The sequence below is a fragment of the Brassica napus genome, chromosome A7 (genome assembly GCF_020379485.1).
Source record: "Brassica napus cultivar Da-Ae chromosome A7, Da-Ae, whole genome shotgun sequence".
In the NCBI taxonomy this organism is placed as follows: domain Eukaryota; kingdom Viridiplantae; phylum Streptophyta; class Magnoliopsida; order Brassicales; family Brassicaceae; genus Brassica; species Brassica napus.
In genome coordinates, this window is record NC_063440.1 from 9,459,980 (window position 1) to 9,473,762 (window position 13,783).

The 13,783-nt window shown below is 32.5% G+C and overlaps 1 protein-coding gene across 1 annotated transcript; it reads left to right on the forward strand.

Annotated features, from left to right (window-relative positions):
• Positions 1-9,411: 9,411 nt before the first annotated feature.
• LOC125576451 (uncharacterized protein At4g15970-like) lies at positions 9,412-11,774 on the forward strand. Its single transcript, XM_048736581.1, has 3 exons — positions 9,412-9,752; positions 10,263-10,640; positions 11,076-11,774. The coding sequence occupies exons 1-3, from the start codon at positions 9,498-9,500 to the stop codon at positions 11,589-11,591; spliced, it is 1,149 nt and encodes a 382-aa protein (XP_048592538.1). The 5' UTR covers positions 9,412-9,497; the 3' UTR covers positions 11,592-11,774.
• The last annotated feature ends 2,009 nt before the right edge of the window (positions 11,775-13,783 follow it).

The following is a 13,783-nucleotide window of genomic DNA, read 5'->3' on the forward strand; positions in this document are numbered from 1 at the left end:
AATTCTCATCACAGTTATCCGGACTTTACAGTGGATTCCCTTATTCATCAGGATTCCCGCACTTGGAATTTACATGCACTTAGGAATTTGGTGGAGCCCAACGATGCAAAGTTGATTGAAAGTATTCCTCTGAGTAGAAATCAGATGGAAGATAGGAATGGTTGGCATTTCACTAATAATGGGAAATACTCGGTACAATCAGGGTATCAAGTAGAAAGGATCTATCCTGACAAGGAAAAACCACCAGATTTTTATGGACCCAATGTGGATATACTCAAGGCATTTTGTTGGAAAGTGAAGTGTCCTCCAAAGCTACGGCATTTTCTATGGCAGTTGGTGACATGTTGTATAGCAGTGACAAAGAATTTAAAATCTAGAGGAATACAAGGAGATACAGTTTGTGCACAGTGTGGAGACGCAGAGGAATCAATAAATCATGTCTTCTTTGAGTGTCCTCCGGCACGGCAAGTGTGGGCACTATCTAAGATTCCATCAAATCCAAATTTTTTTCCAACTGGTTCTCTTTTTACTAATATGGATCATTTATTTTGGAGAGTTAACCCGAAATGGAGGATCATCAGTTTGCATGGATACTATGGTATATTTGGAAGGGCCGGAATAATAAAGTTTTCAGTAATATTGATATTGAGCCGAGAGAGACGCTAAACTTAGCAGAATTGGAGTCAAGACTTTGGGTTGAGGCACAAAATATCAATAATCCAAAGGTCGCACCTGAAGTACAGCTTAGATTTCCCTTAGTGACCACAGGAAGATGGTGTTTCATGGATGGGTCTTGGAAAGATAAAGATATTTTTTCAGGACAAGGTTGGTTCAGTACCCTTCCAAGGTTTGAGGGTTTGTTAGGGGCAAGGAATGTAAGGGCAAGTTTATCACATCTTCATGCGGAGATAGAGGCATTGACTTGGGCAATGGAATGTATGAAAAATTTAAGACCATATCAGGTCACGTTTGCAACGGATTGTTCTCAACTGGTGAAGATGGTTTCAGAACCAGAGGAATGACCAGCATTTGGAAGTTACCTGGAGGATATCAAGCTTTTGAGAAGAAGCTTCACCAACTCATAAATTGTTCATGTTTCGAGGACGTACAATAAAATGGCGGATCGCTTGGCACGCAGTGCTCGGATACAACCGTCGTTCGTTATACACATGGATGCAGAGTTGCCACTATGGTTTACGGAGTCTATATGAGTCTGTAAATGTTCTTGCTGTCAAAAAAAAAAAATATAACTCAATGATTAATAGAAATAATGAAGAATATAGTTATGAATGTGACAATAAAATCAATGACCATTTCAGATATGTTTTGACAAAAATACCTTTCATTCATAAGATCATATATTTATTTTTTTCTTTACTATTTATTTCCTTCTATACCATAACAATTATACTATTCCATTATATTTTTATTATTCAAATATTATAGCTCATCCAAGTAAACATCTATTGTTTCTCACAAAAAATGGTTTCACCATTACATATGATACTTGCATACATAAAACTTAAGAATCTCATAAGTTAGATACATATAATTTGTATAGTTATAAAGATATCAGATTTACTATTCTGTCTTCGATAACTATTTAGTATAGTATATGAAAGTATTTCGATTTGAATAAATGTTTCAAAAATTTGGATCCATGAAATTTGAAGGAGTGAAATTACAACATTATAGGTTTATATATAGCAAAGTCCTTGAAATTTTTAATAATATGATTTATATTTTAAAATATACATGAATTGACTAGGCACTGAATAATATTATCAATCAAATAGTATAGCGACGAAAATTTAATACCAAATCTATTTGTAATAGAAAGTACTTTAACAAAATTAAATTATATAGTAAAGTAGATTGTTCTAAACATACAAATATTACAAATTCATATCAAATTCAGAACCAGAGGAAACTCTCGTGGGACAGCAGTTGTGATTGTCTTGTCTGTATTTCCGGGATTGGTCTTGTTTACACTGAGCTAGATAGTGGAGACTGTGGAGTCCGTCACATTTTTTCTCATTTCATTACAAACTTGGCAGAAATTCATTATGTTGTGGTCTTTGTATGCATCAAGAACCTTCTAATCTACTGTTGGAGCTGTGTTTCACCTTCAGTCTAAACCGCAAGTATGATCCAGTTATCTGAAACTTAGCGCTTCCTGGAAGCCCATTACAGATCGAAGGTTCATATTACATGGAGCTCGCTTCCTGGAAGCTCATTACAGATCGAAGGTTCATATTACATGGAGGCTTCATATTACATGGAGGCTGGAGCTCATGAAGAGTCAAGTCAAAACCTTGACCAAGTTTTGGTCAATAGTCTTGGTTAATGGTCTTGAATAGTTATTAATTGCCATAAATGACTTTTTCTCCACTTAAAAATCAGATATAAAAGGAAGAGAGTTGTAACTAAAGAGAGAGCTCTCCATGGGAAGAAAAAAGGAGAAAAAGAGAAGAAGATCTCACACCTTCATCATCTATTATGATATAAGATCCACATATTCATCATCAAAGGAAAATTCTTTATACATTTTTCATATTTCTCTATATCATTTATTTGCACTTGTTATCACTTAGCTACTTGCTACCTAGCTCGTAGTTGCCAAAATACTAACTGTCTTGCTTCCTAGCTGTCTTGCCGACCTGGAGACAAGACAACCTAATTGCTTATCTGGAAAAGAGACCTCTCTCATAGCTTTTTAGCTAAAAGAGGGACAAAGACGACTATCTAAACAAAGAGCTCTCTAGAGTAATCACACCTCGTACCTTTCATACAAGATATTACCTAAGAACTATGTTTGGTTTGATCCCGATAAGGGTACGTAGGCATCTTTTTCTATAACCAGCTCTTGGAATCTTGCTCACTGGACAAAGATTGGGAACCTCTTATCTCGAAGACACAACACAATTAATATGGCACGGAGTTCAAGGGACTTCTCATCCAAGCATAGACCAATGAATGCAAAATGGAGCTCAAAGAACCTAGTGAAAGCTTTCTTATCGTAAAGTCAACCAAAAAGCCTAACCTTATTTTTTGTGTGTGGATTTCAGGATTCATCATACACCACCTCTGAAGAACGTTTCATCTTGAAAAGAATAGGACCAAAGAACTTCGAAATGTGCTGTTGCGTGGCCAGGTATGGATTCAGAGACTTGCACAAAAAGATGATGACTTTGAGAAACGACTCTTCAAAGCCAATTCCTGTTCATCCGCCTGGAGTCAATGATGGAAGGTTGCTTAGAATAAAATGATTACAACATCTGCGGAAGCCAACAGCAGCAGTACAAAGATGGTTTTGGGGTACTTGTCGACGTTGTAGGATACATTTTATTCTGAAGAGTCAGTTATACCACCTGTGGGGGTAGCCAAACTGGACAAGAAACACGATGACTTAGTCGAGCCAGATGAGTAGAGGGGACGAGCACTACAAGAAAACAGCGGTATTCTGACGGACGTTCCGACGGAAAATGAATTCCTCGGAATATACCGAGGAGTTTCCGAGGAAATTCCGAGGAAACACAAAATTTGGTTTCCTCGGAATTTCCTCGGAATATACCGACGGAATTCCGAGGAAAATTCATTCCGTCGGAATATTTCGACGGAATACCGAGGAAAATTGTATTCCTCGGAAAAAACCGATGAATTCCGAGGAAATATTATAGACGTTAGAGAGCCGTTGGAGAGCCGTTGGGGGATTTTAAAAATTCTGAGGAAATTCCGACGAACTAGCCGTTTGCATCGGAATTCCGTCGGAATTTCCTCGGTCTGTCGGCATGATTTCAACTATAAATACAAGCACCCCTCTTCCTCTTCATTCACTCCATATCTTCATCCTCCCTCTCACTCTCTTTACACACGAATTTGATTCATAAAAAACATGTCTTCTTCAAATTATTTTCGTTCTTGGATCGATCGACCTCATTTGGATCCGAACACGAGATTGCTTACGGAAGAATACCAACAAGGTATAACCGAATTCATGGGGTTAGTTCACCGACAACCGGAAGCAAAAACAGGTATGTTAAGATGTCCTTGCTCTAATTGTAAAAATAAAAAAGTTATTAAACAGTGGGATGTTTGGACTCATCTATATTTGAGTGGGTTTACACGAAGTTACAAAATTTGGTATCATCATGGGGAAACTGATTATGAACATGGTAGTACTAGCGAACCTCAGCCAGCGGTTAGATTAGAAGATCCAGTTAGAACGGATGTAGATTACGGTGTAGGTACTGAGCAGATGGTAAATGATCATTTTAGAGGGGAAGATTTACCCAATGCCGAAGCTAGGAAATTTTATGATATGTTGGATGCTGGAAAGCAACCATTGTACGAAGGTTGCAGAGATGGTCATTCAGCTTTATCATCTGCTACAAGATTGATGGGCATTAAGACGGATTATAATTTGGATGAAGACTGTGTGGATGCGATTGCTGATTATGTAAAAGGTATTCTACCCGAAGATAATGTAGCTCCTGGCTCATACTACGAGGTTCAGAAACTCGTAGCTGGTCTTGGTTTATCGTATCAGGTAATAGATGTATGCAAAGACAACTGCATGATTTATTGGAGGGCGGATGAACAGCGGGTTTCATGCAAATTTTGTGGGAAGCCTCGTTATAAAGATACGAGTGGAAGAGTTCCAGTACCATATAAAACGATGTGGTATTTGCCTTTGACGGAAAGGTTGCAGAGGCTATATCTGTCTGAACGCACAGCGCAACCAATGAGATGGCATGCGGAGCACTCAACAGATGGTGAGATCAGACATCCTTCAGATGCAAAAGCGTGGAAGCATTTCCAATCAAAGTATCCCGACTTTGCGTATGAGAGAAGAAATGTCTACCTTGGATTATGTACTGATGGTTTCAGCCCGTTTGGCAAGAGTGGAAGACAGTATTCTCTATGGCCAGTCATTCTTACACCATACAACCTACCCCCAAACTTGTGCTTAAGACGAGAGTTTTTGTTTCTCTCGATTCTCGTTCCCGGACCAGAGCATCCTAAGAGATCACTTGATGTGTTTCTTCAGCCACTAATATATGAGTTGCAACAACTATGGGCTCAAGGTGCTGAAACATACGATGTTTCGTATAAAGAAAACTTTCAAATGCGGGCAGTACTAATGTGGACAATAAGTGATTTTCCAGCATATGGTATGTTATCTGGATGGACAACGCATGGAAGGCTATCATGTCCATATTGTCAAGATAACACTGATGCTTTCCAACTAAAACACGGAAGGAAAACGTGTTGGTTTGACTGTCACAGGAGATTTCTACCACCAGATCATCCATATCGTAGAAGTAGGAATTTGTTTATGAAGAACAAGAGGGTGTTTGACAGTCCACCTCCGGAAATTCGTGGGAAAGATTTGAAGACACAACTTAGAGATTTTGGTGCAGAAAGGATGCCAGACGTCGGTGGACATGAGCATTTTCCGGTAGATGGTGTTGGAAACCTACATAACTAGCACAAAAAAAGTATTTTTTGGGATCTGCCATACTGGGAGGATCATCTACTAAGGCATAATTTAGATGTCATGCATATTGGAAAGAACTTTTTTGACAATTTTATGAACACGATCCTTAATGTTCAAGGTAAAACAAAGGATAATTTGAAGTCAAGACAGGATTTAGTCGATATATGTGCTCGTTCAGAACTTCATGTTGATGAGAGTGGTAGGGCTCCTTTTCCCATATACCGACTTGATGCAGCGGGAAAGGATGCGTTCTTTGATTGGATTTCAAACGATGTGGAATTTCCAGACGGTTACGCATCTAATTTGCGTAACTGTATCGACAGAAAGGAAGGAAAGTTTACTGGCTTGAAAAGCCATGATTGCCATGTAATGATACAGCGCCTCCTTCCGTTTGCCTTCAAAGAACTATTACCACGAAATGTTCATGAAGCAATTGCAGGGATGTAGAGACGCAGGAGTGGTGAACATAATGGGGAACACAGTGATACGAGCCAGGAGGGAAGCAAGGTTCTACAAGATAATAGCCATTGATTACGTGTATACATTTCTTAGAAAGATTTGTAGAGAAAATAGTGACATCTTAATGTTCCTCGTGAAAGCCTTGCTTTTTGAGAAATTGTTTTTTGTGTGTTTAATTAAGTACATTTTGCTTCTGCTTACTCGATCGGTCGATTATCGGTAACTTTGTAAAAATAAAGACAGTAGTTATTAATATTTATTTACGAAGCAATGTGAAAATAATAATAACAAATATTGCCACAAAACATATTAAACAAAAATTGATAAATTAATTAGTTATGAAAATATGTATACCATTTAAAAGACACGAATCCTCTTACAACTTATATCACTTTATAGAAGATGATTAATGTTACTGAAGTTATTGAAAAATAAATGATACGAAGTCCATTCTCATTTAAGATACTAGATTTTGACTCGTGCTTTCAAAGTACAAAAAATTGTTTATTTTTAAAATTTTGATCAAATTTTGTTAATTATAAGATTATATATTTTATATAAGATAATCTAATCTATTTATAATTTTGTTGTTCTTATGTACTTAAAATATACTTCTATGTTGGACATGATATAAAAATGTATTTATACTCATAGAAATTGTTTTATGAGTTTAAAAATTAGATGGAGTGAATTTTATAATTTTGTATTGTTTATACTTATTGATCTAATTAGTAGAGGTGAATATAGTAAGTTAATTTTTCTTTTTCCAGCCAACATTAATTATAGGTTGATCTATTTGTTTTTCTTTTTTCTAGAGTTAAATATTTTCGGTGAGTCTCATGTAGTTTTTCATTTTTGTTTTCTTTGTTTTAACGATTTTAATGGGTCCCATCATAATCTCAAAATATTTTTTTCAATGGCATAGAATCAATATTATTAAAACTAAAGTATATTTTGGTACTGTTTGGAAACATAGATAGCAGTATAAATGAGAATTTTTTGGAAACATGTAGAACAATATAAAAAGAAGTATAATATCCTTTTAGAAATTTCATTAATATAATTACATTAATTGTTTTTTACATTTCACTCAGTTAAACAATTTCATTGATTATATTACCGTAATAATAGCATATTTTTATTTATTAGTTTTTAACATTAACTTGGTGCCAATTATAAAATTAAAAATATAAAATAACTAGGTTTTTGTTTTACTAAAATCTTTTTTTTTTAATTTTAGTTTTAATCGGTGAAAAATTACGTAGCTAAAAATATAATTCAAAGACATGAATTTATGAATAAATATAATTTAAATAAAAATAATAAAAATGTATTATATTTATTATCACTTAATTTTTCACTCTATATAATTATTTTACTAAATAAAAAATTCTTTCTATTTCACTTAATTTAGCCAAACACATAAAAATATTTTTTTATTGGTTTATAAAATCAATTAGGCATGAACATTGACTATCCATTTAAGTACAAGTTGTTCTTTTTGGGTATCATTTTTTTTTTTTGAAATTAGGTTCCCTTTGAATATTATAAATTTATGTGTGGATTTTGAGTTGGGTCCTTCTCGGTCTAGATGAGTTCGGTTCTAATTTATAAGAACCTAAAAATATCTAAATAACAAATGTTTCTGGAACGGGTTCAAATATTTGTACCTTAATAACCAAATTACTCGATTCAGTCTATGTCTTTTGAATACAATTAGTTATATTACGATACATTTAAAATATATAACACTAATTATACAAAACAAATATCAATGTATTAAAATGTAAGAACTAATATATGTGGGTGCGCGGATCAATACCTAGTTGTAATTATAGTGTCAAACTATGGAAAAAACCTAGGAATGGTTGATTTCTCTATTAGTTTAGTTATACAATAGTTTTTCTTCAATCGCATGCATAAAATATTGACTATTTAGTATAATGGTTGTCAGCGTGGCGAATCTACGTATAGCAAGAGGGTGGCAATTGCCCCATGATAATTTCAAATTCTTTGTAATATAAGTTTTAACTATTTTCTCTTACTAAAAGTTACATTTTGAACTTTTTTTTTGTAAATGTGTAATTTGCCCCCCTCCAAAAATTGTCAGTTGACTTGTCTATGTCACCATCCAAGTTTGAATATGATAGAATACATATTATTAACAAAAAGCATATATGGCGCATTTCATTGGATTACAGGCTAGGTGTGGTTTAGTTGTTGTTCACTTGTTTGCAACCGTATTTTTTGCATTATTCAAAACTTTACGGGTGTGATTGATGTGTAACAAAGTAAAAAAGCGAAAAAGTGGAAAAGAGAGAAGAAACTAAAGAATTTTAAAAATTTGATAAAAGTTGGAGAGGGAGAGATTTATTCCAATTTTTATTTCTTAAAAAGAGTAGGCTGATTTTTTCACCATTTTACACTTAATTGATTGAAATTCAGAGTAAATCATCTTTAATGGAGCACTATTTTTCTCTCTATAATTTATTTTATTTTAGAATGACTCTATTAGAAAGTTGAATTTGCTCTAATTGTTTTATTCTATAATACAGTTATGCTATTATAAAATAAAATATAGAAAGATGTAACAATTTTACTCTTGTAAACTGAATGAAATTCAAAATAATACTATTTACAATGGAGCACTATTTTTTCTATATTTTATTTTATTTTAGAGTAACTCTATTATAAAATTACTCTTAAAATAAAGTAAATTATAGAAGAAAAATAGTGTTTCATCGGAAATGCTCTAAACTAACAAAATATGTTTTCAACTATTTTTACTCTACACATGTTAAACAGTCATGACATACGTACATTTGTAACACTAATACAAAAGCACCTCCAATAAATGTTTCTAAGATTGATATCTAATAATAAAAGATTTGAAAATAATAAAAATTGAAGAGAGAAGAAGTTCTAAAGTAAGAGCTTCAAGACCTCATTAGAAACTCATGTGACACTTATCATTTTATGATTGATATAATTATGTTTTTCTAATTAAAATTTAGCTAAACAATTGATTTATATTAAAATATTAATATTTTTCTGTTTACTGACTTTTCATGGTGGTTGCTGTAAGGTTTGATTGTTTACTGTTTAACAAACGAAGAGAAAAAGTCTAATACCTTTTAATTATATTTGTTTAATATTTAAACAGTTTTACCTTTCTGAGTAATTAAATTTTATCTCTGATACTATAAGAGAAAATACAATTCGTTTTTGTCGCATATAAAGACGGGGCAACTTCTATTTTTCTTGGAACAAGACGGGTCAACCATCTAGTTAAAATCACAAATAAATTCATGATATGAGTGCACGTTGCCATGACAACAATTTGATAGTCACTTACTTGCCTTTGAAATTACAATGTAATTAAGTTGGTGGTCTATTATACGCATCCATTTCTTAGAAACAGCAATAAGACTATTCAATTTAATATAGATTTGCTGTCAAAAAAAAAAATTTAATATAGATATGAATCTGCAAACAATTATAACCATACAAAGAAATAAATTTGACTGATGATTAAAATATGATCACAAGGAAAATGGCGACCGGCTCAGGCCACGTTAAGGTCGGGGATCGAGAGTCGCAGACGCAGAAACAACGGCACCTACATCAACTGATAGACGTGAGGAAGACTGTTTATTTCTTCACTTTTACAGTCTTTCTCTCTCCACTTATCTACCATTCGGCGTCTCGTATCACAGTACTACCCCTGCCGCAACTTTCAAACATTTTCGCGTTCCAGCCGCTTCTGATCGCTGCCAAAGACAACACCGATAAGGTTAGTAATTTCTTCATATATATTATTATTAGTTGCATATGTAAGCGAGTCTATACTTATATCCGTCGAATCCAAAGAGAGAAATGGGGTGCATGCGCCCACTAATATTTCAATTTTGATTATTAAGGTAAAATGATAAATGAATTGGATTCGATCTTGTTTTTGAACTCTTTTGCCTTGGTTGATTCTATATAACCTTTTGTAACACCTTACAAACAATCTCATTCAATGTGAAATTCACATTTTGGCAAAAAAAGAAGAAAAAATCTGAGAAAATGGAAATTTATAATTACTGCACCCGTTAATCTATTTGCATACTTTAATCTCCCAGTCAAATTAATGCACCCATTAATCTAATTTAGAATCATTAGTGTCCCATTTGAATGGAAAAATATTGTCAATTATATTGATCATATATTAGATCCTCCACGGATTTTTTTTTTTTTTTTTGGTAATCCTCCACGGATTTATTAGACGTTCGTTTGCGTTTAATGTTTGGTGACTTGATAGTTGGAAGCAGAAGATGGGAGAGATTTGGCTAGAATCTTGAGAGAATCATCGATGATCGAAAACAAGACGGTGATAGTGGTGATGATGAATCAGGCTTGGGCAGAACCGAATTCGAGTTTCGACGTGTTTTTTGAAGGCTTCCACGCTGGGGAAGGAACGGAGAAGCTGCTCCGTCATGTGGTGGTGGTGTGTTTGGACGATGAGGCTTATTCACGGTGCAACCATATACATCCTCGCCGTTGCTTCTTGCTAAAGACTACCGGAGTTGATTTCTCCGGTGAGAAACTGTACATGGCGCCGGATTATCTCAAGATGATGTGGCTTCGAACCGAGTTCTTGGGTTCTTTGCTTAAGCTCGGATATAACTTCCTCTTCACGGTATTTTCTTACCTCATTCATTCATACAAATAATTTTTTCGTCTATTAACGCAAACAGAAATAAATAAATCCCAATTAGAATATACTTTTTCTTAAGAAATATTCAGAATTTATTTTTGTTAAAAATGTCTTATCATTTTCTAATATTGTTTGAAATTTTTGTGATTTTTTCTTTTGTTTTTGTTTACTTTACATTTAACCAAATGAAAATTTAAACGTCATTTTAGCTTATAACCCAAAAATAATATTAACATTATAGTAAAAGTGAAACAAAAGAAAACAATCGAAGGTCAAAACATAGTATAGTCAACAAAAAAGGTCAAAATAATATAATTAACAAAAAAAAAGGTTAAAACGTAATGTTATGAAATGCATGTATATTTGCATATTTACAACTGGTTTATTTTTATCACATTTAAATGTTTTGAAAAATAGGACATGGATACAATATGGCTTCGTGATCCATTCCCTCGATTATTAGCTGAAGTAGATTTCCAAGTTGCTGGAGATTACTACAACTTCAATGGAAACTCCAGCGACTTACGTAACGGAGCCAACGGAGGCTTCAACTTCGTCGTGTCAAATTGTAGAACAATCGCGTTTTACAGTTATTGGTATGCATCAAGATTAAGGTTCCCTGGAAAAAACGAGCGAGTCGTGCTCGAACGGATCAAACAAGATAATTTTGTCAAAGAAATAGGGCTCACGATGAGATTTCTTGATCCGGTTTACTTTGGAAACTTCTGCCAACCAGGTTGGGATATTAGCAAAGTCTGCCTAATGCATGGTACTTGCTGCAGTGGGAAAGGAAATAAGGTTAACGATTTGAGACAAGTTCTTGAGGATTGGAGAAACTATATGTTAGCTGAGGCTTCCGGGAAGTATGGAAGCCGGAAATTAGGGTTTCGAAGGCTGAAGAGTTGTCGACGTAGAAGAGGGAGGAGACATTAAGGGGCTTTGAGAAAAATATGGTTTTTATTAATTAATCTTGGATGATATATGTCACCCAAGTAAAAGTAAAATTAACACATCAAATAAGTATGGCTTGATATGTTAGCGCTGAGAAGAGTAAAAATGTTGTTCTTATAGTCACAAGAAAAGATAATTAAACCAGTACATAATCATTTTTCCTTAGTTAAGATCTCTTAAGAACCAAAGATTGAGAAATATATATATAAACTTAATAAGTTAAAATAAATCCAAAGAATGTTAAAATCTTATTATTGGTGTGATATTCTACATATTATTTTATAATATTATTAATAATTTTATTATTATTTAGTCATATATCAAAACAAATAGCCAAAAATGTAGACAATCATAAAATAACAACAGTTAACTGAGTATCTTCAGAAACTTGGAAAGTTTTCCACCAAAAACATTTTTTTTTCATTTTCAATAAATAGATAGATACGTTCTTAAAAAGGTGAATTAGTAGCATAACCATATTGAAAAAATATTAAGCAAATGAATGAATGACCATGTAATAAAGTAAGAGGTTTGATATGACAATTCACATAAAAACATACCACTTTCTCATTTTAGGCGCATGAACGTTTAGCAAATGCGCTGTATGAATATGATATACTACATTTGTTAGACATGCTATATTCATACATTTTTTGTTATACTTTCATCTTTTTCGACGCTTTGCTTTAGAAATTGCTTTCAACCATCGAAGCCAAATTTACCTGCCGGGTTTAAGACATACACGAACAATTGGTGAGTTAACATCAAGAAAGACATACACAAAGAATTGTTAGAGTTGGCACCGAATGAGGAAAATGAAGAAGATGGGAAAGAAGAGGGGGAAGAGGAGGAGGACGATGATAAAAAAAAAAAGATATGACTCAAAGAACAGTTAGTGGAAGATAATGTGAAGAATGAGGAGTTAAGAAAACAAATGCAAGAAAAAGAGGAAAAAAAGGAGAGATGTGAGGAAAACGAAAAAGAGGAGTAAGGTGTGAAGAAGAACAATGAAGAGAATGAAGTATGGTAACAAACTATATTGTGTCATTAAAATAGAATATTATATCGTTTTTACAATATATTATAACCAATTACATATTGGTTTTTCGAGGAGAAACAAAACGAAAATATAAAAAATTATGAGAGAAGGTCTAGAGTTTTGGTTGAGTTAAAACTCTAGACAAATCAATTCATGTTGAATTCTTTAAACTATATGCTTAAGTATGGGGTATCATTTGAAATAGAAGTTATGTTATATTATATGAATTTACGATATAGTATAGAATTTATAATTTGATTTTCTTAATCTAACATGATATATCAAATGTTATAAAAATATATATTCATTTTAGAATTTTAAAAACACATCATAAATAGAAACAAATCTATATTTTGTGGCTATTTTATAAATTTGAATAATTTTTTTAAAGAAACTAGAAGATAAATAAGAATAGAAGGAAAAATATTTTACAACAAAATAAAAAGAAAATAAAGAAAAAACAAAATCATTACACATGCTTATATAAAGGGGTATAATTGCAATTAATACATAATCTATATGATAATGAGAGAGTTTTTGCTCTCTCCTAAACATATCCACGCCAGCAACTCTCTCATTTAATGAGGGACCCATAAAACCAAATCAATTTGTCATATCGTCGGTTTAGTATGTTCTATCATCGATTTAGGCTTTGATTGGTAGAACATTGTCATTAACAGTAACAATATACAATAGAAGCAGTATACATGAGTTGTATGATTTTACTAAACTGTTTAATAAGATGATTGGTAAAACAGTATGAATATGCTATTTAATATTATTACAAAAATTAGTATATAATATATAATATATTTATTTTAATGAATATATTTCTAATATATATATATACATAAATATATTAACATATAAAATTAAAAAGATATATAATTAATTTATTTTATTTAATAATTTAAAAATTATATTTATATCAAAAAAATATATTTTAAAATAAATTTTATAATTAAAAAATCTATTTTTAAAAATAATTTTTCACACTGAAAATAAACTAAATTATAGAAATTAAATTATATAAATTATATTATATTTAAAATGTGAAATACTATTCAAAAAAATATTATTATTGTAAAATAATTTTAGAAATGAAAATTTTATTTTCTGGATATAAAATAATTTT

Excerpts from the sequence above, each read along its gene's own strand:
- LOC125576451 (XM_048736581.1), top strand. The coding sequence starts at position 9,498 with ATGATCACAAGGAAAATGGCGACCGGCTCAGGCCACGTTAAGGTCGGG. Across the intron at positions 9,753-10,262 it reads CCAAAGACAACACCGATAAG|TTGGAAGCAGAAGATGGGAG; the intron begins GTTAGTAATTTC and ends GTGACTTGATAG. Across the intron at positions 10,641-11,075 it reads GATATAACTTCCTCTTCACG|GACATGGATACAATATGGCT; the intron begins GTATTTTCTTAC and ends TTTGAAAAATAG.